The 24,722-nt window shown below is 41.4% G+C and overlaps 2 protein-coding genes across 3 annotated transcripts in view; one reads left to right on the top strand and one right to left on the bottom strand.

Annotated features, from left to right (window-relative positions):
- thbs3a (thrombospondin 3a) overlaps positions 1 to 6,101 on the top strand; it is a 19,390-nt gene extending 13,289 nt beyond the window's left edge. Inside the window, exons 18-23 of one of the 2 annotated variants that reach the window (XM_069725679.1) lie at positions 1,453 to 1,631; positions 1,723 to 1,771; positions 1,857 to 2,053; positions 3,272 to 3,444; positions 3,989 to 4,128; positions 5,442 to 6,101. In XM_069725679.1, coding sequence (XP_069581780.1) covers positions 1,453 to 1,631; positions 1,723 to 1,771; positions 1,857 to 2,053; positions 3,272 to 3,444; positions 3,989 to 4,128; positions 5,442 to 5,503 — 800 coding nt within the window. In that variant the 3' untranslated portion in view covers positions 5,504 to 6,101. The other variant, XM_069725680.1, reaches the window with a different exon arrangement.
- Positions 6,102 to 15,432: 9,331 nt separating this feature from the next.
- Positions 15,433 to 20,798, bottom strand: LOC138637181 (CD82 antigen). The gene is made up of 8 exons (XM_069725686.1): positions 20,617 to 20,798; positions 18,549 to 18,627; positions 17,959 to 18,071; positions 17,794 to 17,868; positions 17,134 to 17,232; positions 16,832 to 17,029; positions 16,218 to 16,301; positions 15,433 to 16,061 (listed from the first exon to the last, which is right to left on the bottom strand). Exons 1-8 carry the CDS (start codon positions 20,680 to 20,682, stop codon positions 15,813 to 15,815), a joined length of 963 nt encoding a protein of 320 aa, XP_069581787.1. The 5' UTR covers positions 20,683 to 20,798; the 3' UTR covers positions 15,433 to 15,812.
- Positions 20,799 to 24,722: the final 3,924 nt, after the last annotated feature.

The following is a 24,722-nucleotide window of genomic DNA, read 5'->3' as shown; positions in this document are numbered from 1 at the left end:
ACACAGATAAACAAATGACAATAAACAAGCACCAATATCAAATCACTAATAAATTATCCAATAAATAAATAATACATACAAAAATAAATAATACAAACAAACACTAATAAATAAACACCAATAAACAAACACCAAACACGAACATACAAAGACAAATAAACAAACACCAATTAATGAACACTAATAAAGAAATACTAAAACAAACACGAATATACAAACACTAATAAACACTAATAAAGAAATACTAATGAATACTAATAAATAAACACAAATATACAAACAAGAATATGTAAACACGAATGAACAAACATGAATATACAAACACTAATAAACGAACACTAATAAACTAACACGACTACACAAACTAATAAACAAGCACAAATAGTCAACCCCTAATAAACAAACAGGAATAAAGAAACACTAGTAAACAAACACAAATAAACAAACAGGAATCTACAAACACTAATAAACAAATATGAATAAACAAACAACAATAAACAAACACTAATAAACGAGCATCAATAAACAAACATGAATAAACACGAATAAACAAACACATAAAAAACACTTATAAAAAACAAACAAACGGATATACAAACACTAATAAACAAATACAAATAAACAAACATTTATAAACAAACACGAATAAACAAACACTAATAAATAAACAAGAATAAAAACACGAATAAACAAATGCTAATAAACAAACACAAATGAACAAACACAAATAAACAAACTAATAAACAAACAATAAATAAACACAAACAAATGCAAGTAAAAACGATTTAATAAATAAACATGAATAAACAAACATTAATTAACAAATACTAATAAAAAAATATGAATAAACAAATTCTAATGAACAAACATGAATAAACAAACTAATAAATAAACACTAATAAGTAAACAGGAATATACAAACAAATATGAATAAACAAACAGTAATAAACAAACACTAATAAATAAACACTAATAAATAAACATAAATAAAACACACAAACAAATGCAAATAATGCTAATAAACAAACAGTATTAAGTAAACAAACATGAATAAACAAATACTAATAAACAAACACGAATCAAAAAAACATGAATAAACAAACATGAATAATCAACCAACAATAAACAAACACTAATGAACAAATATGAATATACAAACACCAATAAACAGCATTGACAGGAAAAATATGATTCAGATCCAGAAAGACTTCGAAGGTAACAACATTGTAAACGGCTTCAAATACTGACCTATCTGTCTGTCCCGCAGTGTCAGGCTGTCCCCCTGTCTGTTCCTTTGTCTGTCTGTCCCGCAGTCTGTCCCTTTGTCTGTTCCTCTGTCTGTTCCTCTATCTGTCTGTCCCGCAGTCTGTCTGTTTGTCCCTAAGTCTGTCCCTCTGTCTGTCTGTCCCGCAGTCTGTCCTTGAGTCTGACTGGTCCTCTGTCTGTCCTCAGTGAATGGGGTCGGGGACGTCTGTGAGAACGACTTCGATAACGACGCTGTGATGGATTTGATTGACGTGTGTCCAGAGAGTGCTGAGGTCACTTTGACGGACTTCAGAGCCTATCAGACGGTGATCCTGGACCCGGAGGGCGACGCCCAGATCGACCCCAACTGGGTGGTTCTGAATCAGGTGACCTTCATCTATAGGGTTCCTCTAAGATTTGTGAGTGTTGGTGGAATGTGTCATTCTCAGCCTCCTGTGTTCTCCGTGTTCTCTTCAGGGGATGGAGATCGTCCAGACGATGAACAGCGACCCTGGGTTAGCTGTTGGTACGTCTTTCTCTCTGAGCTGTCTTAAAGCTGTCCTCTAGTCCCGGTTCTCCAGTCGACGTTCTCCTCTTCCTGCTGTCTGCAGGCTACACGGCGTTTAACGGCGTCGACTTTGAGGGAACGTTCCACGTCAACACGGTGACGGATGACGACTACGCCGGCTTCATCTTCGCCTACCAGGACTCCTCCAGCTTCTACGTGGTGATGTGGAAACAGACAGAACAGACGTACTGGCAGTCCCTCCCCTTCAGAGCCACAGCCCAGCCCGCCCTGCAGCTCAAGGTCTGGACCGGGTTCTACCGGGTTCTACTGTTCTTTATTCCATGAGCTGTATATTATGTATCAGGATAGTACTGCTGATACCGTGGTACTGATACTGTAGTACTGTTGCAGTGTGGATACTGTTGTACTGATACTGTGGTACTGTTGTGATGATGCTGTGGTACTGTTGCAGTACTGATAGCGCGGCACTGATACTGTAGTACTGATACTGTGGTACTGATACTTCAGTACTGATACTGTGGTACTGTTGCAGTACAGATACTGTAGTACTGATACTGTAGTACTGTTGCAGTGCAGATACTTAGTACTGATACTGTGGTACTGTTGCAGTACGGATACTGTAGTACTGATACTGTAGTCCTGATACAATACTGATACAGTAGTACTGATACTGTAGTACTGCTGCTGTACGGATACTGTAGTACTGATATTGTAGTACCGATACTGTGGTACTGATACTGTGGTACTATTGCAGTACGGCTACTGTAGTACTGATACTGTAGACCTGACACAGTACTGATACTGTAGTACTGATAATGTAGTACCAATACTGTAGTACTGATACTGTAGTACTGTTACAGTACTGATACTATAGTATGGTTACAGTACTGATACTGTGGTACTGTTACAGTACTGTAGTGCTGATAGTGTAGTACAGTTATAGTACTGATAGTGTAGTACTGTTACAGTACTGATACTGTAGTATGGTTACAGTACTGATACTGTGGTACTGATACTGTAGAACTAATACTGAGTACTGTTACAGTACAGATAGTGTAGTACTGTTACAGTAAAAATTTCCCCTCGGGGATTAATAAAGTATATACCTACCTACCTACTGATACTGTAGTACTGTTACAGTAGTACTGATACTGTAGTACTGTTACAGTACTGATACTGTAGTGCTGATACTGCAGGTCATCAATGAAGATTCAGTCGTGTCTTTCAGGGGGAGGTTGCTGGTTCGACTCTCAGCTGTTCTCTGTGAGCTGTTCCTTCATATTTCAATAGATAACAGATCTGGTATGGTCTGTGGTCTGGTATGGTCTGTGGTCTGGTCTGTGGTCTGGTCTGGTATGGTCTGTGGTCTGGTCTGTGGTCTGGTCTGGGGTCTGGTCTGGGGTCTGGTTTGTGGTCTGGTCTTTTTGTTTTCCTTCCAAGCTAAACTGAATTTGCTATAGAAATTGAATGAACATCGTCTCTCTGTTCGTCCTGCAGGCGGTAAAGTCTCGGACCGGCCCAGGTGAGTTTCTGAGGAATGCTCTGTGGCACACTGGAGACACACCTGGAGAGGTGAAGCTGCTCTGGAAGGATCCACGAAACACTGGCTGGAAGGACAGAACCTCGTACCGCTGGCAGCTCAGCCACCGGCCGCAGGTGGGATACATCAGGTGAGACACATCTCCGTCGTACTCAGCAATACTCTGCAGTACTCTGCTGTAGTACTCTACTGTAGTACTCTACCCTACTCTGTGGTACTCTGAAGTACTCCATAGTACTTTGTAATACTTTGCATTACTCTGCCGTACACTGTAGTACTCTGCAGTACTCTGACATACTTTGCAGTACTCTGTAGTACTCTGTAATACTCTATAGTTCTCTGTAGTACTTTGCAATACTCTGTAGTACTGCAGCTGTCTCTTTTTGTTTTTACTACATTCTTTCCACTCTGAATCTTCTTTGTGGCTTTGGGGCCCCTGGGACTGTATTGTACTCGTCTCCATGACGACCAAACCCTGGCAGCAGTCGCCACGACAACTGTTGATATGCAAATCAGACAGAGACGGAGACGCACTGGAAAACTTTATCACCAACTGTGGCCTCTCATGTCTGTTAATGTCTGTTTCTGAATCCTGACTTTGTTCTCTGAAGGTTCTCTGAGGTTCTCTAATTTGTTTTCTAACCCAGCGTGTGTCTGTTCTTCTGTGTCCACAGAATAAAGCTGTTTGAGGGGACAGACATGGTGGCGGACTCCGGCGTTGTGATCGACTCCACTATGAGAGGAGGCAGGCTGGGTGTGTTCTGCTTCTCCCAGGAAAACATCATCTGGTCCAACCTGCGCTACAGATGTAACGGTATGACCTCTGACCCCAAACAGGCTGTTAATATCTAAGTTTTATTTTATCAGAATATTTTCTATCATCTTTCTTTCAGTGGTCCCAGAGAGTGTTGAGGGGGTTTATATCACCTGTGCTCACCTGTCAGCAGCATGTCTCTATAAGTTGTTCCAGGATCATGTTCACCACTGAGCTGCATCAACTCTTCTTTTAACAACACTCTGGAAACCTTTGGGAACTGAGGAGACCAGTTTCTGGAGTTTTGAAAGTGAAATGTGGTCCCATTCTTGCCTGATAGAGGATTTCAGCTGCTCAACAGTTCAGGGTCTCCTTTGTTGTATTGTTCATGTCCTGATGCTCCAGGTGTTTTCAATGATTGACAGGTCTGGACTGCAGGAGGCCAGTTTATCAGCGGACTCTTCTACTAGAGAACCATGCTGTTGGAATACGTGCAGAATGTGGTTGGACGTTGTTCTGCTGAAATAAACAAGACCTTCCCTGAAAGAGACGTTGTCTGGATGGCAGCATATGTTGCTCCAAAACCTGAATATATCATTCAGCATTAATGTTTCCTTCCAGATGTTCAAGCTACCCATGCCATGTGCACTAATGCATCCCTGTACCATCACAGATGCTGGCTTTAGAACTGAGCTGATAACAAGCTGGATGGTCCCTCTCCTCTTTAACCTGGAGGATGCAGCGTCCATGATTTCCATAAAGAATATCAAATGATTTTTAATGATATTATGAACCGTAGACGATGAAATCCACTAATTCTTTGTAGTTTTATGTTGAAGAACATTATTCTTAGATTGTTGAACTATTTTCCAACACAGTCTTTCAGAGTGGTGAACCTCTCCTCATCTTCACTGCTGAGAGACTCTGCCTCTCTGAAATTATCTTTTATACCCAATAATATTACTGATCTGTTGCCATGGTAACCAGATGAGATGTTCCACCAGGTGTTTTTTTTTTTATCTTTACACAACTTTTCTTTTGTTGATCCTGTCACAATGTTTTAGAGACGTGTTGCTGCCATCAAAATCAAAATGAGCAGATATTTTTAATGAAACAATCAAATGTCAGTTTCAACAATTAATATGTTGTCTTTGGTCTATTTTCAGTTAAATATGAGTTTATGATTTAATAATCATTACATTCTGCTTTTGTTCACATTTTACACACTTCTCTACTTTTAAGAAAGGGGTTTTATGAAAAGGTCTCCTTTTACCTTAGGGTTACCTTTAAAATGAATTATTTAATATGGAGGAAGTAAAAACTGAAACACAATATTAATCTGTAATAACAGATTTAATTTGTTTTAATTTCAGACACGGTGCCTGAAGACTTCCAGGCTCATCGTAAACAAGTTCTGATGCACATTCAGGTCTGAGAGCTGCAGATGGACTGTTTACACACACACACACACACACACACACACACACACACACACACACACACACACACACACACACACACACACACACACACACACACACACACACACACACACACACACACACACACACACACACACACACAGCTTCTTTGAATCCTCTAACTTTCACCTGAGTGTGAGCTGTACACGAGTTGGTGTGTGTGTGTGTGTGTGTGTGTGTGTGTGTGTGTGTGTGTGTGTGTGTGTGTGTGTGTGTGTGTGTGTGTGTGTGTGTGTGTGTGTGTGTGAGTGAGTGAGTGAGTGAAACATGAATGAAAGGGAAGCTGCTCAGAAATCTGCAGTCTGGAGCAAAACTTCAGGAGCACCTGAACGCACCATCAGTGTCGATGAGGCGTTTAAATGTCTCACGATGTGTCGGACTTTAAACATCGTTCAGAATTCAGATCCAAAAACAAACTCAGTCACTGAAGAACTGAAGCTTCTGTACGCCCAGTCTGAGTCGACGGTCTGATAACCAGAGACTGAAATCTGTTTTCAAATGTCCATATTTTCTCTTTGTTGAAATAAAACATCCGACTGACTTTTCCTACAATCATTGGTATCATAATTTCATGCCTCAACTTTTTTGTTGTTGTTGTTGTTGTTGTTGGGGGGGGGTGCAACCCCTGGGCCGGGGAGGCCGGGACAAGTGCAATATTGGAGGGACGTCATGACAACAGTGCACCACATCCCGGACCTGCCCGACCCCGGGAGGAAACACACGGCACATCCTGCAACACACACACACACACACACACACACACACACACACACACACACACACACACACACACACACACACACACACACACACACACACACACACACACACACACACACACACACACGTCAAACATACACACACACACACACACACGTCAAACATACACACGTCAAACACATGTTCCAATATCCTGCTGTTCTACACATGTACACATGTACATTACTCGTACACATGAGCATTAACAATAAATGTTGGTTTAGTACTTGTTGTTTTACTGTACGATGAGAATTTAAATATGTAAATATCAGTGATAAACTTTAGGAATAAACACAGAAATCAATGATGACAATCAGCTAATCAATGAGATGATTAAAAATAAAAAGACCTAAATACAGACGATGACATCATCGAGTATAAACCTGGAGGGATGGAGTCTCCATGGTAACCGTTTACCTTTTGTTTGTCATCAATCTCTTGAAAGTCTTAAATCAAGTCAATGAAATGTTTAAGTTTACACGGCGGAGAACTCTTCAGTTCTGTCAGAACTGAGTCCGGATCAGGTTCTTCTGAAAGTTCTGGTTCTTGTTACAAATTAAAAAAAGACAAAATCTCATTTCGAAAAGCAACTAACAGATGAAAACCATGAGAAGCTCACCTCCGCTGCCGTCCGAGAGTCTGAGTGTTCAGGTCTGTGGAGTCTCAGTCTGCCCCCCCCCACGCCTGCCCGCCCCACACACACTAACAAAGCTGCTCAGTGAGGCTGGAGGGGCTCCACTTCACCCTTAAAGGGCCAAACACCTCCTAAACCGCTTCACAGCTTCATGAGCACGACAAACACCTGCAGAGGGGGCGTGTCCTCTCACCTGTCTGCAGCTGTGATGTCGCCACCTGCAGGTCAAAGCTATATTTGATCTGAAATTAGTTCATGTTGTTTTCCTGCAGCTTCATGTTATCACAATGTGAGGCCACCCCCTGCTGTCTTGTGTGTGGGACTGATGAAGACCATGCTGGTCTAACTTGCATCACAAAGACTCAACATGCTCCGCCCCCCCGCTGCCACACCCTTTGTCGTCCGTCGCCGTCAGCGCCGAGGACCACTGCGCCACCCTGCTTCCTGCTTGAGACGTCTACTTCCAGGCCTGCGTGTTTGACCTGATCTCCAGCGAAGACCTAAACTCCAGCTCGGCCGCCATCAGCGCCCTGCAGGACACCCGTCACATGATCTCTGACAGGGAGGCGGTCCACCTGCTGCAAGTCGCCTCCACAGGCCGAGCACAGCCACACCTCACCATGCTGCAGTAGCTCGGCATGCTGGGAACTCTAAGCAGAGTCTGAGGCAGCAGGAAGTGACCTCAAGTCTTTGTGACTGACTCTCCACCCGACCGGAACCAGAACATCAAACATTATTACAGGTTCCACCGAGACGAAGAGGATGCCTGGTTCTACTGAGATTAAAACATATGCAGTTGGTTTCTGTTCCTCAAAGCTGCAGTGGAGGTTCTGTGGAACCGGTTCAGAACATCCGTGTTCCTCTGGAAGTTCTCAGGTCTGTCTCACCTGCTGATGGACTTTTCTCAGGTGCTTGAACATGTGATGGATCAGACGATGACATAACACCTGAGGACAGAACACACACCTGCGGTCATGTGACAGATCCAATGTGGCGTCCTGATGAGAAAAACTGGATCCGGCTGCTGGAGGTCCAGTTCAACTTGAACCTGTGAGAATAAACTGCGTTTTAAAAGACAGAAAATAATTGAGCTGCTACTGAAAGGCTGTAAAACAGTTCTCGTGTTTTAAATAGATTTTAAAATTAAAAAATCCTTTAACTAAAATAACATTAGATTTTAATTTATTCCAGGTGTTTGAAAAACAAAACCCTACCTGAAAGTCCTACCTGAAACAGACACGACATGAGGTTAAAGGTCAAGCTGTTTATTTCTGGTCATTTACTCTGTTTGTGTGATTTGTCAGAAATTGTCTGATCAGCAGGTTTTAAGCTTCTTCAACTTGAAATTTGTGTTTCTATGAAAGTGAAGAACAGATGTTAAAGTGTTTCTCCTGAGTCTGAGCTGAAGTGTTGGCCGTGGTTGGTGCTGCAGGTTGAGGCTGCAGGTACCTGTCCACCTGGCCAGGTGTGAACGGACACGCTCACAACGGTTGTACAAGAATCTAACTTACAGTAACGTGATGAAGTCAGTCACCTCCTTGGAAATACACTGAGCCCTGGGCTGCAGTTCATGACAGGAAGCAATTTATCAGAAAGAGGAGGCGGGGCCACAGCTCCTGCATGTGGGCAGGTGAGGGGGGGAGGGGGGACAGACCTGTGCTGACTCATCAGTCAGCGAAAAGATGATGAAACATGAACACAGCTGTGGTTTTTAATGAAGAAATATAGAAATTGTGTGATATCTCAAGGAGGGAAATTCTTCAAATGCTCACTTGGACTCAATGAGGATTTTTGTGGGTCAAAGGTCACTGTGACATTTTTCTTTAAGAAGTAGTGAAATGGTTCTTTACGTTGAGCTAGATGAATGAGAGGAAGGAGCTGCAGATAGTAACGTGTCAGCAGATCCTGTTGTAACGTGTTTCAACACTTCAGGGGAAACCGAGTGGTGACGCAACGTTTCCTCTCTGCAGCCACAGGAAGGTTTTTATCTTCATCACGAGAGAATATGATAGAGACGACTGGTCCCAGTTCAACATGTTGAATATGATACTGAGACGGATGAGAGACGAGCTGAGACAGAAAGAGATGAGAAAATAACGAGATAATCAAAGACTGAATGAGACCCAGAGAGAAAGGAGGAGGAGGAAGAGGAAGGTAGAAGCGGTTCAGAGAGGAGGTGATGAAGAGGAAAAAAACAGGACAGTCTGCTGGATTGTTTCCTTCAGGTCTCATTCGTCACTCAGTCCCAGCGATGAAACATGTTCAACAGAAATCTGAGTGATGAAGAGGATGATGAAAGAGTGAGTCGCTGTGGTCACTGCTGATGAAGAAAAGCTTGTTTGAAAACATGAAATTCTGTGATGACAAAAACACAACAACTGTAATTGTTGTAACTAATGTAACTGTTGTAACTAATGTAACTGTTGTAACTGCTGTAACTAATGTAACTAATGTAACTGTTGTAACTGTTGTAACTAATGTAACTGATGTAACTGTTGTAACTAATGTAACTGTTGTAACTAATGTAACTGATGTAACTGTTGTAGCTAATGTAACTAATGTCACTAAAGTAACTTGCAACTAATGTAACTGTTGTAACTAATGTAACTAATGTAACTGTTGTAACTAATGTAACTGTTGTAACTAATGTAATGGTTGTAACTAATGTAACTAATGTAACTGTTGTAACTAATGTAACTAATGTAACTGTTATAACTGTTGTAACTAATGTAACTGTTGTAACTAATGTAACTAATGTAACTGTTGTAACTAATGTAACTAATGTAACTAATGTAACTGTTATAACTGTTGTAACTAATGTAACTGTTGTAACTAATGTAATGGTTGTAACTAATGTAACTGTTGTAACTAATGTAACTAATGTAACTGTTGTAACTGTTGTAACTAATGTAACTGTTGTAACTAATGTAATGGTTGTAACTAATGTAACAAATGTAACTGTTGTAACTAATGTAACTAATGTAACTAATGTAACTGTTGTAACTAATGTAACTAATGTAACTGTTATAACTGTTGTAACTAATGTAACTGTTGTAACTAATGTAATGGTTGTAACTAATGTAACTGTTGTAACTAATGTAACTAATGTAACTGTTGTAACTAATGTAATGGTTGTAACTAATGTAACTAATGTAACTGTTGTAACTAATGTAACTAATGTAACTAATGTAACTAATGAGGCTCTCGGCAACAGTTGGAAGAAAATTGGGGATTCAGCTTTTGTCAGCGACGCTCCAAATCTGTGGAACAAACTAGCTGTTAGATTTCAGGAAGCTGCTCAGTTCATACTTTTAAAAGAAAGCTCGGAACATATTTCTTTACATCAGCCTTTAACTAGCTTCTCTTGAAGCTCTCTCGCACCTGCCATGCACTTTGAAATGCATGTTGCTCATTTTATATTTTAAATATATATTTCATTAAAACTTAAAAAGACTGATATGTGAGTGAAAAGGGAACTTTAGTATATATGGACGGGTTGGACCCGTGTGAGTTTCTAACCGAGGTTCGTCAGAAACCTGGAGGAACACTGATGAGTCCACCTTAAAGAATTTACTGAGACCACATCATAACAGCAGATTTAATCTCTGGTGTATTACTGGATAATATTATAATATTACAGACTGTGTGAAGTAAAGTTCTAGAAAAGTGCACAAGACGTACGACTGCTACAATTGCTGTTTCCACTACTTTATTTCATAAACTGAATCCTGGAGAATGACCCAAATCCAACTTGTTTCATATACGTTTTATTTGTTTCATCTAATTTCTTTTCTATATTTTAAGTGAAACACTGCATGTCATTATCTTGCTGTGAAGCAGCTTGAGCTGCATTTCTTGTATGAAAGGTGCTCTACAAATAAAGTTGATTATTATTATTATTATTATTATTATTAATGTAACTATTGTAACTGTTGGAACTAATGGAACTAATGTAATTGTTGTGTGAGTGTGTCTTGTGCTGATGAAACGTTCAGACAGTCGGAGGACACACCTTCAGCCGGGGTCTGACTCAGCACTGAGAGTCTCTGAGGCCTCGAGCAAACCTACTAAGCAGAAAAAAACTGATGTCAAACTTCTTAGAAGTCGACACACCGTTTCCTCAGAACACACTTTGATTCAGGATGGATGGAGGATAAATATCAGCATCAGCAGCATGAAGGCTGCACATCACCTCCACAGGACCGCAGAGACCAGAGACCAGAGATCAGAGATCAGAGATCAGAGATCAGAGACCAGAGACCAGAGACCAGAGATCAGAGATCAGAGATCAGAGACCAGAGACCAGAGATCAGAGATCAGAGACCAGAGATCAGAGACCAGAGACCAGAGATCAGAGATCAGAGACCATCGCAGCTTCTGCATCCCTCCATCAGAAGACAACAAGTCAGTGAACCTTTTCTTTGTCTCCTTGTGTTATGGGGCTGTCATCCCCACTGAGGTCAGGCAGAGTGAAATCCTTAGAGACGTATGTATGTGCAGCCAAGCTGCTTTTAACGGTCGGGATGTGTTCAGCTGGACATAATGTCAGAATATGTGGACGTGCAGAGTTCTGCTGTTCAAACTGATTGTACTTCAAATAAGCTATTTTCACAGGTTAACCAATTATTAAGTGTTGTTTCCAGTAGGACGTTTTTACAGCAAGCACAGCTTGTACTTCCAGAATCTGTTTTTAAAGTAATTTTGTGTTTATTGCGCAGCAGAGAGTTCCATGTTCAGTCTTATAAAACAAGTCAACTCAGTGAGGAGACTCCCTGCAACTCAGTGCTTAAAAAACCCCTCTGCTCTTCTGGTTTTAGTGCCTTCTGGGTACCTGCCTCTCCTGGTTCTGGGGCTGTGGGCGGAGCTTGCTGTAGGAAGGTTTTTACCAACAGTCAAAACAGACCAAATGCAAAGTATCATTGATGACCTGCAGGCGGCGCTGCAGGAGTACAGTAGCTGCCTCAAAGAGTCGGTGAGTCAGAACTCTCTGCAGGTTTCCCACCAAACTTCCTTCCAAAAAAAACTTCATTTTTACAAATGTCTCCCGTTCTGAGTTCAAATGACTCCTGCTTCTGTTTTTATTTCTGGTGCAGAACTACCTAGGAGTTCTGCCCGTCCATCCCTGCACAGAGGACGACCCCCTGAGCCAGGTACACCTCACACTGCACCTGCACCCACATCTCCATCGGACAACACAAAGACTCTGAGACAACAAAAAAATTGTTAAAGCGGATCTCCGTCCACATGGAGGAGCTTTTTAAAGGACGCAGGAAATGACTACAAACAATGAGGATGTGGTTTGCATCCATTTGTGCTCAAATTATGTCTCTTTCACAAAACCTGGATCAGGGATTAAGTCGGTATTTTCCAGTTATCCCGGTTTAAGTAAACCTTGGTCTGTTTTCACGAAAGCAATGGAGATTTATTCTGTGCAACTATTCTGATCACAAACCAGTTTCTTACAGTTATTCCATGTCCTTTAAATGAAGTAATAATTAAGTTTATGTTAAAAAGACTGATATTCATATTATTACTTCAGGTCTGTTTAATATTAAATATATTATAATATTTATATTTATATAATATTTAATTTTAAATTAATATTTTATTGCAGTTGTTGAGATGATTAGAAATGGACAAAATACATTGCAAAGGTGTTTTAATGAAGTCATGAAGGTACATTGTTGGTTCTTTGTTGGTTCTTTGTTGGTTCTTTTTTGGTTCTTGTTGGTTCTTTGTTGATTCTTTGTTTGTTCTTGTTGGTTCTTTGCCAGTTCTTTGCCGGTTCTTTGTCGGTTGTTTGTTGGTTGTTTGTTGGTTGTTTGTCTGCTCTTTGCTGGTTATTTATTGGTTCTTGTTGGTTCTTTGTTGGTTCTTGTTGGTTCTTTGCCGGTTCCTTGTCAGTTGTTTGTTGGTTGATTTTTTTTTTGGTTGTTTGTCTACTCTTTGTTGGTTCTTTGTTGATTCTTGTTGGTTCTTCGTTAGTTCTTTGTTGGTTCTTGTTGGTTCTTTGTTGGTTCTTGTTGGTTTTTTGCCAGTTCTTTGTCAGTTGTTTGTTGGTTGTTTTTTGGTTGTTTGTGTGCTCTTTGTTGGTTCTTGTTGGTTCTTTTTTGGTTCTTTGTTGGTTCTTGTTGGTTCTTTGCCGGTTCTTTGCCGGTTGTTTGTTGATTGTTTTTTGGTTGTTTGTCTGCTCTTTGTTGGTTCTTCGGCTCAAACTTGTGTTTTTCCTGATTGCAGAACGACACAGTGGCTGACAAACTGGCACACTATCAGGTGTATGCAGAGAAGCTCCCACTGTTCTGTCCTGAAGCTCGGTGTCAAGTCATCATACTGAACCAAGACCTGCTGCAACACCTGGTGAGTCACCTGGTCTGAGTCGAACAAACAGGAAGAGCAAACAAGGAAAAGAAGAAAAACTAATTAAACATGGAAAAAGATAAAAGAAAGGAAGACAGAATGAGAGAGGATGAAAGACTGAAAGAAGGAAGGAAGGAAGGCAGGAAGGATAGAAGGAAGGAAGGAAGGAAGGAAGGAAGGAAGGAAGGAAGGAAGGAAGGAAGGAAGGAAGGAAGGAAGGAAGGAAGGAAGGAAGGAAGGAAGGAAGGAAGGAAGAGAGGAAGGAAGAAAGGAAGGGAGGGAGGGAGGAAGGAAGGCAGGAAAGAAGGAAAGAAGAATGGAAGAAGGAAAAGGGAGGAAGGCAGTTTTATAGATTGATTAGAGATGATTAAGATATATTGATTGATTACAGATAATTTGAGATGTTTTGATTAAAAATGATTAGACATTTGTTGACTGGTTGGAGATGATTAGAGATTTGTTGATTGATTAGAGATGATTAGCGATTTATTGATTAGAGATGTGTGTCTTTCGAAGGGATCAAACCAGGACTCTGAAGGGTGTGGACCCTCCTCTTCCTCGCATCCTCCCTCCTCCTCCTCACCTCCATCAGACTTCACCTCAGTTCATGAATCCATCCAGTATATTCTCTGCTGGGGCCAGCAGGTGGGAGCACTGCGCAGATAACAAACAGACGTATCTGTACATCTATCTTTGTGAGGACCCATCAGTGTCGTGCATTAAGAGGACCTGAACTGTCCATGATCCATACTTTAACCAAGTCAAACTGCCCTCTGGACGTCTGACCCATGAGGACAGAAGTCTTCTCCTAAAGTGTGAAGGACCAACACCTTTTTTCCCAAAGTGGAAGGGGAGTTCCCACAATGTGACCCTGCTAGTGGATGTATGTTTCCAAAGTGTATCAAATTGTATCTTCTTGATTCCTGTTGTTCTGGTTTTGTACCCTCATGGTTGAAATGCACTTATTGTAAGTCGCTTTGGATAAAAGCGTCAGCTAAATGAAATGTAATGTAATAATGTATCTTAAACCGGAAGTTATCAAACTGTGAGGCGCATCTTCAGCAGGAAGCGGGAAAGTTGAAGGTTTGTGTGGGAGAAAGGTGAAGTATGTGACGTGAAGGTATGCTCGTACTGTGTAAACATCAGAGTTGGTTCCTGCTGTTTGCCAGCAGGTGGAGCCAAATATTGTCCTACTTTGGGACATAATTCAATCAAATGTGAACAAACATGAAACACACATTTTTAGATTCAGTATAACTTCTTCTTCCCGAGGATATGTTTATATTTGATGTACATGCAGAAGCTGCCTGAGAATCTTCCTGTTTTTAGTTCTCCTGCAGTAATGCAGTCACTCAGCGAAAATCCATGAATGCAGATTTAATACTGAAAAATATTTTTTAATCAAATAAAGCACAAGTATTTTATATTTAATTTACCAAATGTTATCTTGTACTGATTTTTTAGTTTTTAATTTTTTTTTAAATTTCTTTATCTCTGGCTCCTTTTGTATTTATTTATCTCTTTTATTGACAGACTGTCCAGGTGAACCCTGCCTTTGCCCAAAGTGAGCTGGGATAGGCTCCACCCCCATGACCCTGATCAGGATAAAGTGTGTATAGATAATGGATGGAGTTACTCACTGATCCAGTTCAGACTGGCAGAACAGCTGTTGGACCGGAAGGCTTCATTTATTGTGGCAGGATCAGAGGAAGTGAGAGCGACTCAGTGTCAGGACAGAAACAAAGTTTTAACGCCCTAACTTTATGTTTTCTCTTCATGATGATTGATTTACACGAAACATGTATTCACCATCAACACGTGTGTTCACCATCAACACGTGTGTTTACCATCAACACTTCTGCTGCCATCAACACAAATAATTTAATGTTACAGATGTTCGTAAGCTGTTGCTGCTTTAAAGGTGTCAGACTAACGGTGAAATCTGGATTCATGTTTCTTTTTAAGTGATGATGTAAACTGTTTCTATCTGACAGTGGGTAGTTGTTGTTGTTTTGAGTAGGTAGATTTTGTTTATGAGCCTCAGGTTGTTTGTTTTTTGTCTAAAAGACAATAAATATGTGACGTGAGATCAGCTGTTTGCAGAAACGTGGTTTCCTGAAAGTTAGTTTCCAGTTAAGGGTTCCTTTTTACTTATGAACATGAAAACATTACATACGATTGGTCTGGACTGTATTCATTATCTACGTAATATCAACCGTTGATTCATGTGACTGTTTGAACTGAATTGAAAAGAACAGCAATTACAGATGGAATACAAACAATATAACGATGGAATTTGATTTGATTTATCTTTTTTTCCTGAAATTTGCTGTTTGAAAAGTGTTAGCATGACGCATTGGTTCTGGTATAACTTTCACAGTACCAGACCAGAACCGGGCCACGAACCAGAACTTTTCTGATGGAGAAGCACTCCAAGAGTCTCTCCCACTCTGCAGCAGTTAAGAGGGAAACATGAGTTCTTTTAAAGGTTTCAAGGTTTTGGTCAGTTCATTTCAGTGGAACTGGTGACCCTGACCTGGACTCAGGTACACCTGGTTCTGGTTCTGGTCATCAGGATAAGGAACCATTTGGTTCCGGTCTATGAGACCACCATCAGCCTCTAGGTAGGCATAGTTCTGCTGTCTGTAGGCTGGGTCATCATCAGGGGCGTGGTCTGCACCAACAAGCAGATTGGTTCTCTTCAAAAATGCTGTTTTGCCAAATGCCTGATAAAGATGCACGGTGATGATGAACTGAAGCACCTGCAGAGTTTAAACAGCAGCAACAAGTGTTGTGAACAAACCACTGTGAAATGGAAACACTGACGTCTCTTTAACGCCCACTAGAGACCGCTGCCCTCATTACAACCGTGTAGTTCGCAGCAGGATCCAAAGGTCACCTGCACTCCGCTGTGTTACCTGGACTAACATGAGGCTGACATCCATGGCAACGATTGTCACGGTGTTCTCCTGCAGCCAATCACTGAGCTTCTGACCGCAGCCCTGCAACAACAAACAAACATTGTCCTAATAAACAAAGAGCAGACAAACAACACAACACAAACATCGCATAATGTAAAAAACACAACACAATATAAATAACACCATAAGATTACTGCAGTCATTTATTTAATGTGAAGAAGCACTCAGCTGAGAACCAACAGTCCATCATGAACACCTGAAGGTCCGTCAGTCCAGAACCTTCAGGAACAAAAGACATCAAACTGTCTCTGACGAAAAGGTGAGGATGAAGAATCCATTCTTCTGATACGTGTCAACATCCAACCCAGTATCACGGCAAAGCGTGGAACAGACACGCCCATCCACTACAGCAAAACGTGAGATAGCCACGCTTGGCAACGTCTAGGTGTGAGAGTTACACGTTGAGCTGTAAGGACCCGTGTCGCTATCACACGTTTAGAAGGCATGAAACTTACACGGACGTAAATATATAAAATAATTATATTATAATTATAAAACATTTAAACTGTCTACTGTGCTGTGTACCGTGTAAAGTACATTCACTGCAGTACCTCGGTAAACGTGCCGTTTCCTCGTCCGTGCTGCGGCTCGGTGAGGTTGAGCATCTCGGAGCACCAGGACGAGTTCACACTGCGACGGTACGATTTGAAACAGGAACACGGAAGCACGTCTGGACTCTGCAGGTTTAAACTCTGGATGTAAGAGTTATTCAGCCAGTCACGAGGGCACGTCTTGCCACAGCAGTCCCCCTGTCAATCAATCAGTCGGTGTGCTTTAATAAATCAATCCGGTTTCTGACACAAACGTTTTATAAGGAGCTTTTATTTTGGAGAATAGCAGCATAGAGACTCACGTAGTGCTGCACGTTGTCCATCAGTCTGTCCTGTCTGTCACTGCTGTTTCCGTACTGAAGGATCACCTGGTCCGCAGCTGTATTCAGACCCCGTCCAATCTGATAAAACAAACATCTGTAACAGCTTCATGTAGAACCTGAGAAACATCTGTAACAGCTGCATGTATAACCTGAGAAACATCTGTAACAGCTGCATATATAACCTGAGAAACATCTGTAACAGCTTCATGTATAACCTGACAAACATCTGTAACAGCTGCATGTATAACCTGACAAACATCTGTAACAGCTTCATGTATAACCTGACATCAGGTATTCAGGTTTTCACCTTTAAAGAAATCTTCGTGACACGACGTCAGAAGTAATGAAGTATGAAACAGAGGAACACGAATCAGGAGAATGACAAATTATTCACTTCAGTCAAATATTAACGGAGCAGATTGTCCAACTTCAGAAGAAATATGTGAACCGGGTTTTATGACATAAAATATGCTGTTCAGGGGACAGAGTATCAGTTTGTTAGTGTTCAGACAAAAGAAGCTGATTCATCTGTTTGGTGGAGCTCAGCTATGTGAATAAATGTTACTTCACATCAGGTCTCGGAGGAGAAAAGGTTGGAGCCCCCTGCTGGCGGTGTTTTGACAGTGCAGGTGTTGTCACCTTGTCTCCATTTATGAGCAGCAGCAGTGTGATGAACAGCTGGCTGAGGAGCAGGATGATGAGGAAGGCCAGGTACTGAGGAGGAAGAGCAGATGGACTGGAGCTCACAATCTTCCAGGTGTGTGTCAGGTATAAAATCAACTTCCAGATGTTGTTGTGACTCACTATCAGCAGCAGGAATCTTTTCTCACTCTTAGCTCCGAAGCATCCAACGACACTGATGGCTACCACCACTCCACCGATGACCAGCAGCCCCGCGGCCACCACATGCAGCTCCTCTGAACACACAAATAAATATACACACTTAGACACCAGATGTACACTTACTGACCACTCTACTTGCCTAAAAGCCATTTCAACCCCTTTTTACTGGATGTAAACTGATTATACATCAATAACCCTAAAATTTGGTGTCAACTTGGTAACGTTAGTCAAGTAACAGCCACCTCTTCAACTGTAGCTCAGTTGTAAAATTAGTTGCAGAAACGGTACCACTGAACTCAAAAAAGTTATTTTTGTGTTTAAGTCATGATGATTTGTAAATTCCTCTAACAGCATGACAAACTCCGCAACAACATACAAAACATACAAAATGAAAAAGAGACTTTTGTGATGGAGCAAGGCTGACAGTTTCACCCTGTTTCCAGTCTTTGTGCTAAGCTAGGCTAACAGTTTCCCCCTGTTTCCAGTCTTTGTGCTAAGCTAGGCTAAAGACATCCTGAACCTATCTCTCTGGGTGAGTGAAGAAGTGTTACCAGACAAGATGACATTCATGAAGCTTCCTTCGTCAAACAGAATCCAGACTGCACAGCCGGCTACACTTACACCCAGAACCTGCAGAGTTCAGAGGTCAGACTTGTTGTTAAAATGTTTTCATAGTCATCGTGTGCAGAGAAGAGTCCGTATGAACAGCGCCCTCTAGTGTTATTCACCACGTCTAAACTCTAAATGTTCTATAAGCCTCGAGTTCACGAGTTGTGACGTGTTTGCTGACAGAAAGGTCAGAGGTTGTGGAGGTTCATGTTTGGTTGGATGTTCAGCTGATATATTGTAGTTTTAGTCACGTAAAGTTTGTCTTCATAACATAGATTACAGCCTACATCTGAAGAAAATGTCGATCTTCCCAACAGCCTCATCTTTTCTCTGTTAATAATAACAATAATATAACAATAATAATAATAAACTTTATTTGTAGAGCACCTTTCATACAATAAATGCAGCTCAAAGTGCTTCACAGCAAGATAATTACATGTAGTGTTTCACATAAAAATAGATATAAAGGAACATTTAAAATATTGAAAAGTAATGAGATAAAACAGAGAAAAAGCATAAGAAACAGAGAAAAAGCATAAAAACGAATACAAATAGATGTGATGTGAGTCATTCTCCAGGATTCAGTTTATGAAAAGAAGTAGTGGAAACAGCAATTGTAGCAGTTGTACGTCTTGTGCACTTTTCTAGAACTTTACTTCACACAGTCTGTAATATTATAATATTATCCAGTAATACACCAGAGATTAAATCTGCTGTTATGATGTGGTCTCAGTAAATTCTTTAAGGTGGACTCATCAGTGTTCCTCCAGGTTTCTGACGAACCTCGGTTAGAAACTCACACGGGTCCAACCCGTCCATATATACTAAAGTTCCCTTTTCACTCACATATCAGTCTTTTTAAGTTTTAATGAAATATATATTTAAAATATAAAATGAGCAACATGCATTTCAAAGTGCATGGCAGGTGCGAGAGAGCTTCAAGAGAAGCTAGTTAAAGGCTGATGTAAAGAAATATGTTCCGAGCTTTCTTTTAAAAGTATGAACTGAGCAGCTTCCTGAAATCTAACAGCTAGTTTGTTCCACAGATTTGGAGCGTCGCTGACAAAAGCTGAATCCCCAATTTTCTTCCAACTGTTGCTGCAAACCTCCAATAAACCAGCAGCAGATGATCTCAGTGTTCCTGAAGGCTCATAGTTCACCAAAGAGTTAGAGATGTAACTCGGTCAGAGCCCATTAAGAGTTTCATATGTGAGGAGGCGGACCTTAAATTCAATCCTGTGTTTTACAGGCAGCCAGTACAGAGCAGCCTGAACTAGCCTGATGTGTTCTCTCCTCTTGGTTCTGGTTAATACTCCACCTGCAGAGTTTTGAATGAGCCTAAGTCACCAAGCAAAATTGTTTTTACAACTTAACTGCTTGAACATCAAGTGTATGGTGCACACAACCTTCCATGTTGTAACCACAAGCTCTCGAGTTTCATTGGACGCAGCTTGTTATTTGTGTACAGAAGGTAAATTTTTTTGTATTTATGTTTGCTCATCTTGTTGACGTTCGTGAACACGGTGACCTATCTGCTGATGGATCTTTACATTCCAGTAATAATTTGTTATGCACTCTTTGAATTATGGTTGTGTGGTATGTGTTTGGTATGTTTGTGTTGTGTTGGAGCAGTGACCTTTGAACTTAGGCCCCTTAAATCTCATGAGTCAAAGTGAACGTTGGCACCACATTTAGAGAAATTTGCCTGTTAATGTCCATTGTTTTTCTTCCTCACACAGAAAATAAAAAAGGAACAAATGACACAGAAAAAAATCAATAAACATGAATTAAAAAAAAAAGAACCAAACCTCTGCAATACAAAAACTTTGATTTAAAAGAAGATACAAATTAATAATTATTATTGATTACTGGAGGCCTCAAGAATAATACGTTGTCGATATTCTCGTTGCTTCTCTTTTATTGAGCTCAGGTTCAGGTCAGTTTATGTTTTACATGATTTAAGAGATTGCTGAAGACTGAGAATGAAGAGTAAACAGGAAGTGTCCTCACCAGGAAGATGGTGTTAAAAACTGCAAAGCAGAACTTCAGCAGCTTGATTTTCACCTCCAGCGTCATTTCACTTAACGACGACAAGCAGTTTCAGGTGTTTCTTTCTTTAAACTCGTCTCTCTTCAGGTGTTTCTTCCTTTAGACTCGTCTGTGTTCAGAGGAACCACAGCAGGAGGTTCCTCACTCGGGTTCTTCAGCAGAATGCTTCAGCTTCTGTCTGACCCACAGAGAACCGCGTTTGTGCTGCCAAAACACTGGAGAGCAGAGTTCACTTCCTTATTGTCTCTAATCATTAAACTGATCTCAGTGTCTCCATGGCAACGCACACACACACTACATTTCCCACAATGCCTGTGGGGAAGTAAAACTGGAACAAGGAAACAGGTGTGACATTCAGTTTATTTCACTCTAACAATGGTTTTTAAATGGGCACATTTCTGTTCTGTAAATGTTTTTATAATAAATAATCAAATTTGCAATTTTTGATCAACCCACATCAATCTTAGGCTTAAATGACGTAGATGTGACAGGCCTCTGATAACATAGAGTATATAATACCTATAGTGACAGAAAAATTAACAAATGAAATAGCCTCATCACAATCACTATACAAAAGGTAAACTAAAGTGACCTTTCAAATGTGATCCTCAAAACACTCAAAACACCAAAATAAAAGTACCATGCAGGATGGGTTAGAGTTTTTGTTTTCCTCCCTTCAACTGCACTTCAGATCTGTGAAGAAGATGTATGTCAGCTCTTTCACGTGTGGAGTCATGAAGTCTTTTGAAAGACTGGTGTTGGCCCAACTGAAGGAGACTACAGACCCCCTGCTGGACCCCCTGCAGTTTGCCTAAGTGGCAAACAGACTCATCTGTCAAACTCCTGAAATTTGAAGACGACCCAACGGTCATCGTTCTCATCAGGGACGGTGAGTCTGCATACAGATGGGAGGTTGAACATCTGGTTCTCTGGTGCAGTCAGAACCACCTAGGGCTGAGGCCCCCCAACACTGTGGAGATTATAGTGGACTTCAGGAGGAGCCCCCCAACACTATGGAGATGACCATGGACTTTAGGAGGAGCCCCCCAACACTGTGGAGATGACTGTGGACTTTAGGAGGAGCGCCCCAACACTATGGAGATGACCGTGGACTTCAGGAGGAGCCCCCCAACATTATGGAGATGACCGTGGACTTCAGGAGGAGCCCCCCAACACTATGGAGATGATAGTGGACTTTAGGAGGAGCCCCCCAACACTATGGAGATGATAGTGGACTTTAGGACTGCAGAGAACATCACCAGTACCAATCTGTCCTCCATTCAGGACTTCTACACATCCAGACTCAGGAAACGGGCCGGTAGCATCTCTGCAGATCATCCCACCCTGGACACCTGCTGTTCCAGCTCCTCCCCTCCGGGAGGCGCTACAGAGCACTGAGCACCAGAACAACCAGGAACAAGAACAGTTTTTATCTGCAGGCCGTCACTCTGCTAAACACTTAATATCTTCAATATCACTGGATCTTTTTGCACGAGACCCAACCGCATCAGCATCATTTGCACTAGGTGCAATTGCACCATTGTTTTAGGTGTATATATGTATATATTTATTTCTTAGCTATATATACGTCTATTTATGTTCTATATGCCTATTTATGTCTGTCTGTTTTTTGCGCTCAAGTTACAACCGGAGTCAAATTCCTTGTATGTGTTAACATACCTGGCCAATAAAACTGATTATGATTCTGATTTCCTTCTTTTTACAACTACAGATAACAAGTCACATGGTGAGCTTCAGCAGGATGGTCCCCATGTTTCCTAAAAACTAACAGAACTTGGGGAATGATCAACCTTGTTTTCCTTGAAATTCCCTCTGCGTCCTCAGAAAGGTCCTAAAGGTGCCCTGATTGGTCCTTAGACCAGAGTGTGAGAACCTCAACTGTAGTTAATGCGAAATACAAACAGTCAATGTGACCTTTGACCCCGAGCCAAAGAAAAAGACATGAGAGTGGTTCAGAGGTCGCAGCTTGGTCTCGTTCCCACGTCCATCAGCAGCAGTGTGTTTTTACTGCTTGGCAGATGGCCAATCAGCTTCAGGCGCCTTCCCTCCCACTGCCTGGTTGCTATGGTGATGCCTCATCTCTGATGTGTTGGTGTCAATCTAAAAACAGAGATCAGAACTTCTTATGTGTCAATCTAAAGCTGATGACTCATCACTGTCACTGATGTCATCATCACAGCTGTGACATCATCGTTACATCTGTGATTTATCAGGATGCCCCAGTGACTCTTTATAGTGCTGTACAGACAGGAGGCTCCATAGACTCCCATTCAACTTCTCTCATCAAATCCAAAGTGAATAAAATGTGTCCATCAGTTATCTCGGTGTTGTTAGCTAAAGTCACTCCTTCTTCTTAGTTTTCTGGAGGTCCATCTGAAAATAATCCCTCATTCATTAGAAAAGAAGATTCAAGAAGACCTGTTTTTGGGGGCGTGTCTGTTTGATTGACAGGCCTGTGGTGCAGTCAGGTTACAGCTATCGGTGGGCGGGACTTAGTATCGTCAGGTTTCCAATCAGATCAATCAGATCCAGCGCTGGCTCCTCCCCCAGCTCGTCCAAATATGGTCACGTCCTGCTCCAAACCGCTCCGAACTATCAAGATGGTGACAGACAGAATCTGAACTGGAGGCTTCATAATGTTCACAAACCAATGATGACATCACTGACAATTGATAATTGCCTTCTAACTGAATTGTAGGTGCTCTTTCCCCTCAGAGTTTAGCAGAACCCTTCTTAACCATTTATTTGGAACAGATGTTTGATGATCACCACCTATTCAACAGTCTGAATCTTCAGATCAGGAGGTCCTGGAGGCATTTTTCTAAAAGATGTTCCTCTTATTTTCATGAAGGTGGTGGAGAACATTTTTCAAATTTCATGTAGATGTTCAACACAAAATAACCTCTAAAATCTACTACATGGCATCAGATTCTCCTCAGGGGTGACTAGAACCTCCTATAGTACCACTAGAACCTCATTCCAACAATAAAGTACCAAACTGAAACAGAATCAGGCTACTGTGGCTGATTAGTGACTTTTTTTAGATTGGTATTTTTTACAGTGTAGTAAGTCAAACTATTATTGAACGAATCCCGACGTGTAGAGTAAGGGACAATGTGTACGTGTGTGTGTGTGTGTGTGTGTGTGTGTGTGTGTGTGTGTGTGTGTGTGTGTGTGTGTGTGTGTGTGTGTGTGTGTGTGTGTGTGTGTTTTGCAGGGTTTTTCCAACATATCAGTGTAACAGAAACAAACAAGCACAAATCTGAACACGTCCTAACAACTTCCCATAAAGACTGATCACGATATCGTGTTTTTTTTGAGTGAGGTCATCGTTGGTTTGTGAACGTTATGAATCCTCCAGTTCAGATTCTGTCCGTCACCGTCTTGATAATTCGGAGCATTTTGGAGCAGGAAGTGACCATATTTGGACGAGCTGGGGGAGGAGCCAGCGGTGGATCTGATTGATCTGATTGGAAACCTGACAATACTACGTCCCGCCCACCGATAGCTGTAACTTGACTGCACCACAGGCCTGTCAATCAAACAGACACGCCCCCCAAAACAGGTCTTCTTGAATCTTCTTTTCTAATGAATGAGGGATTATTTCCAGATGGACCTCCAGAAAACTAAGAAGAAGGAGTGACTTTAGCTGACAACACCGAGAGAACTGATGGACACATTTTATTCACTTTGGATTTGATGAGAGAAGTTGAATGGGAGTCTATGGAGCCGGAGGCTTTTTGGAGCCGACCTCTAGTGGCACTTGCTGGTATTGCAGCTGAAGACACTTCTGGATCAGAACCATTTTACAGACCTGAAGCTACGAAATTTTGTTAGACTGTCTATGGACTGCAGGACAGAGAGCAGGAGGAGAACCCAGAAGTGGGTTCTGAAAGGGAACCAATCTCAGACTGTGGTGGGAACATGAGAACAGATGAGAACACCAGTTGAAAGACAGCTCGTGTTAAATTCAACTTGTAGGAGAGGTTTTCATGAGTGTTTGTGAGGACACGCCCCTTTGCTCTCTCTCTGCCTCTCAGTCAGTG

Source organism: Brachyistius frenatus, unplaced genomic scaffold (genome assembly GCF_029030835.1).
Source record: "Brachyistius frenatus isolate BFR_SWC_R1_liver_20210118 unplaced genomic scaffold, ASM2903083v1 Contig_437, whole genome shotgun sequence".
Lineage (NCBI taxonomy): Eukaryota > Metazoa > Chordata > Actinopteri > Embiotocidae > Brachyistius > Brachyistius frenatus.
The sequence above is the reverse complement of the archived record's forward strand: the minus strand, read 5'-3'. Positions and strand labels throughout refer to the sequence as shown.

What these genes read in the sequence shown, in the direction of transcription:
- LOC138637181 (XM_069725686.1), bottom strand. Translation starts at nt 20,682, where the DNA reads ATGACGCTGGAGGTGAAAATCAAGCTGCTGAAGTTCTGCTTTGCAGTT. An exon ending in TTTTTAACACCATCTTCCTG is followed by an intron (nt 18,628 to 20,616) that starts GTGAGGACACTT and finishes TGAACTCTGCAG; the next exon opens with GTTCTGGGTGTAAGTGTAGC. An exon ending in CATGAATGTCATCTTGTCTG is followed by an intron (nt 18,072 to 18,548) that starts GTAACACTTCTT and finishes TTGTGTGTTCAG; the next exon opens with AGGAGCTGCATGTGGTGGCC.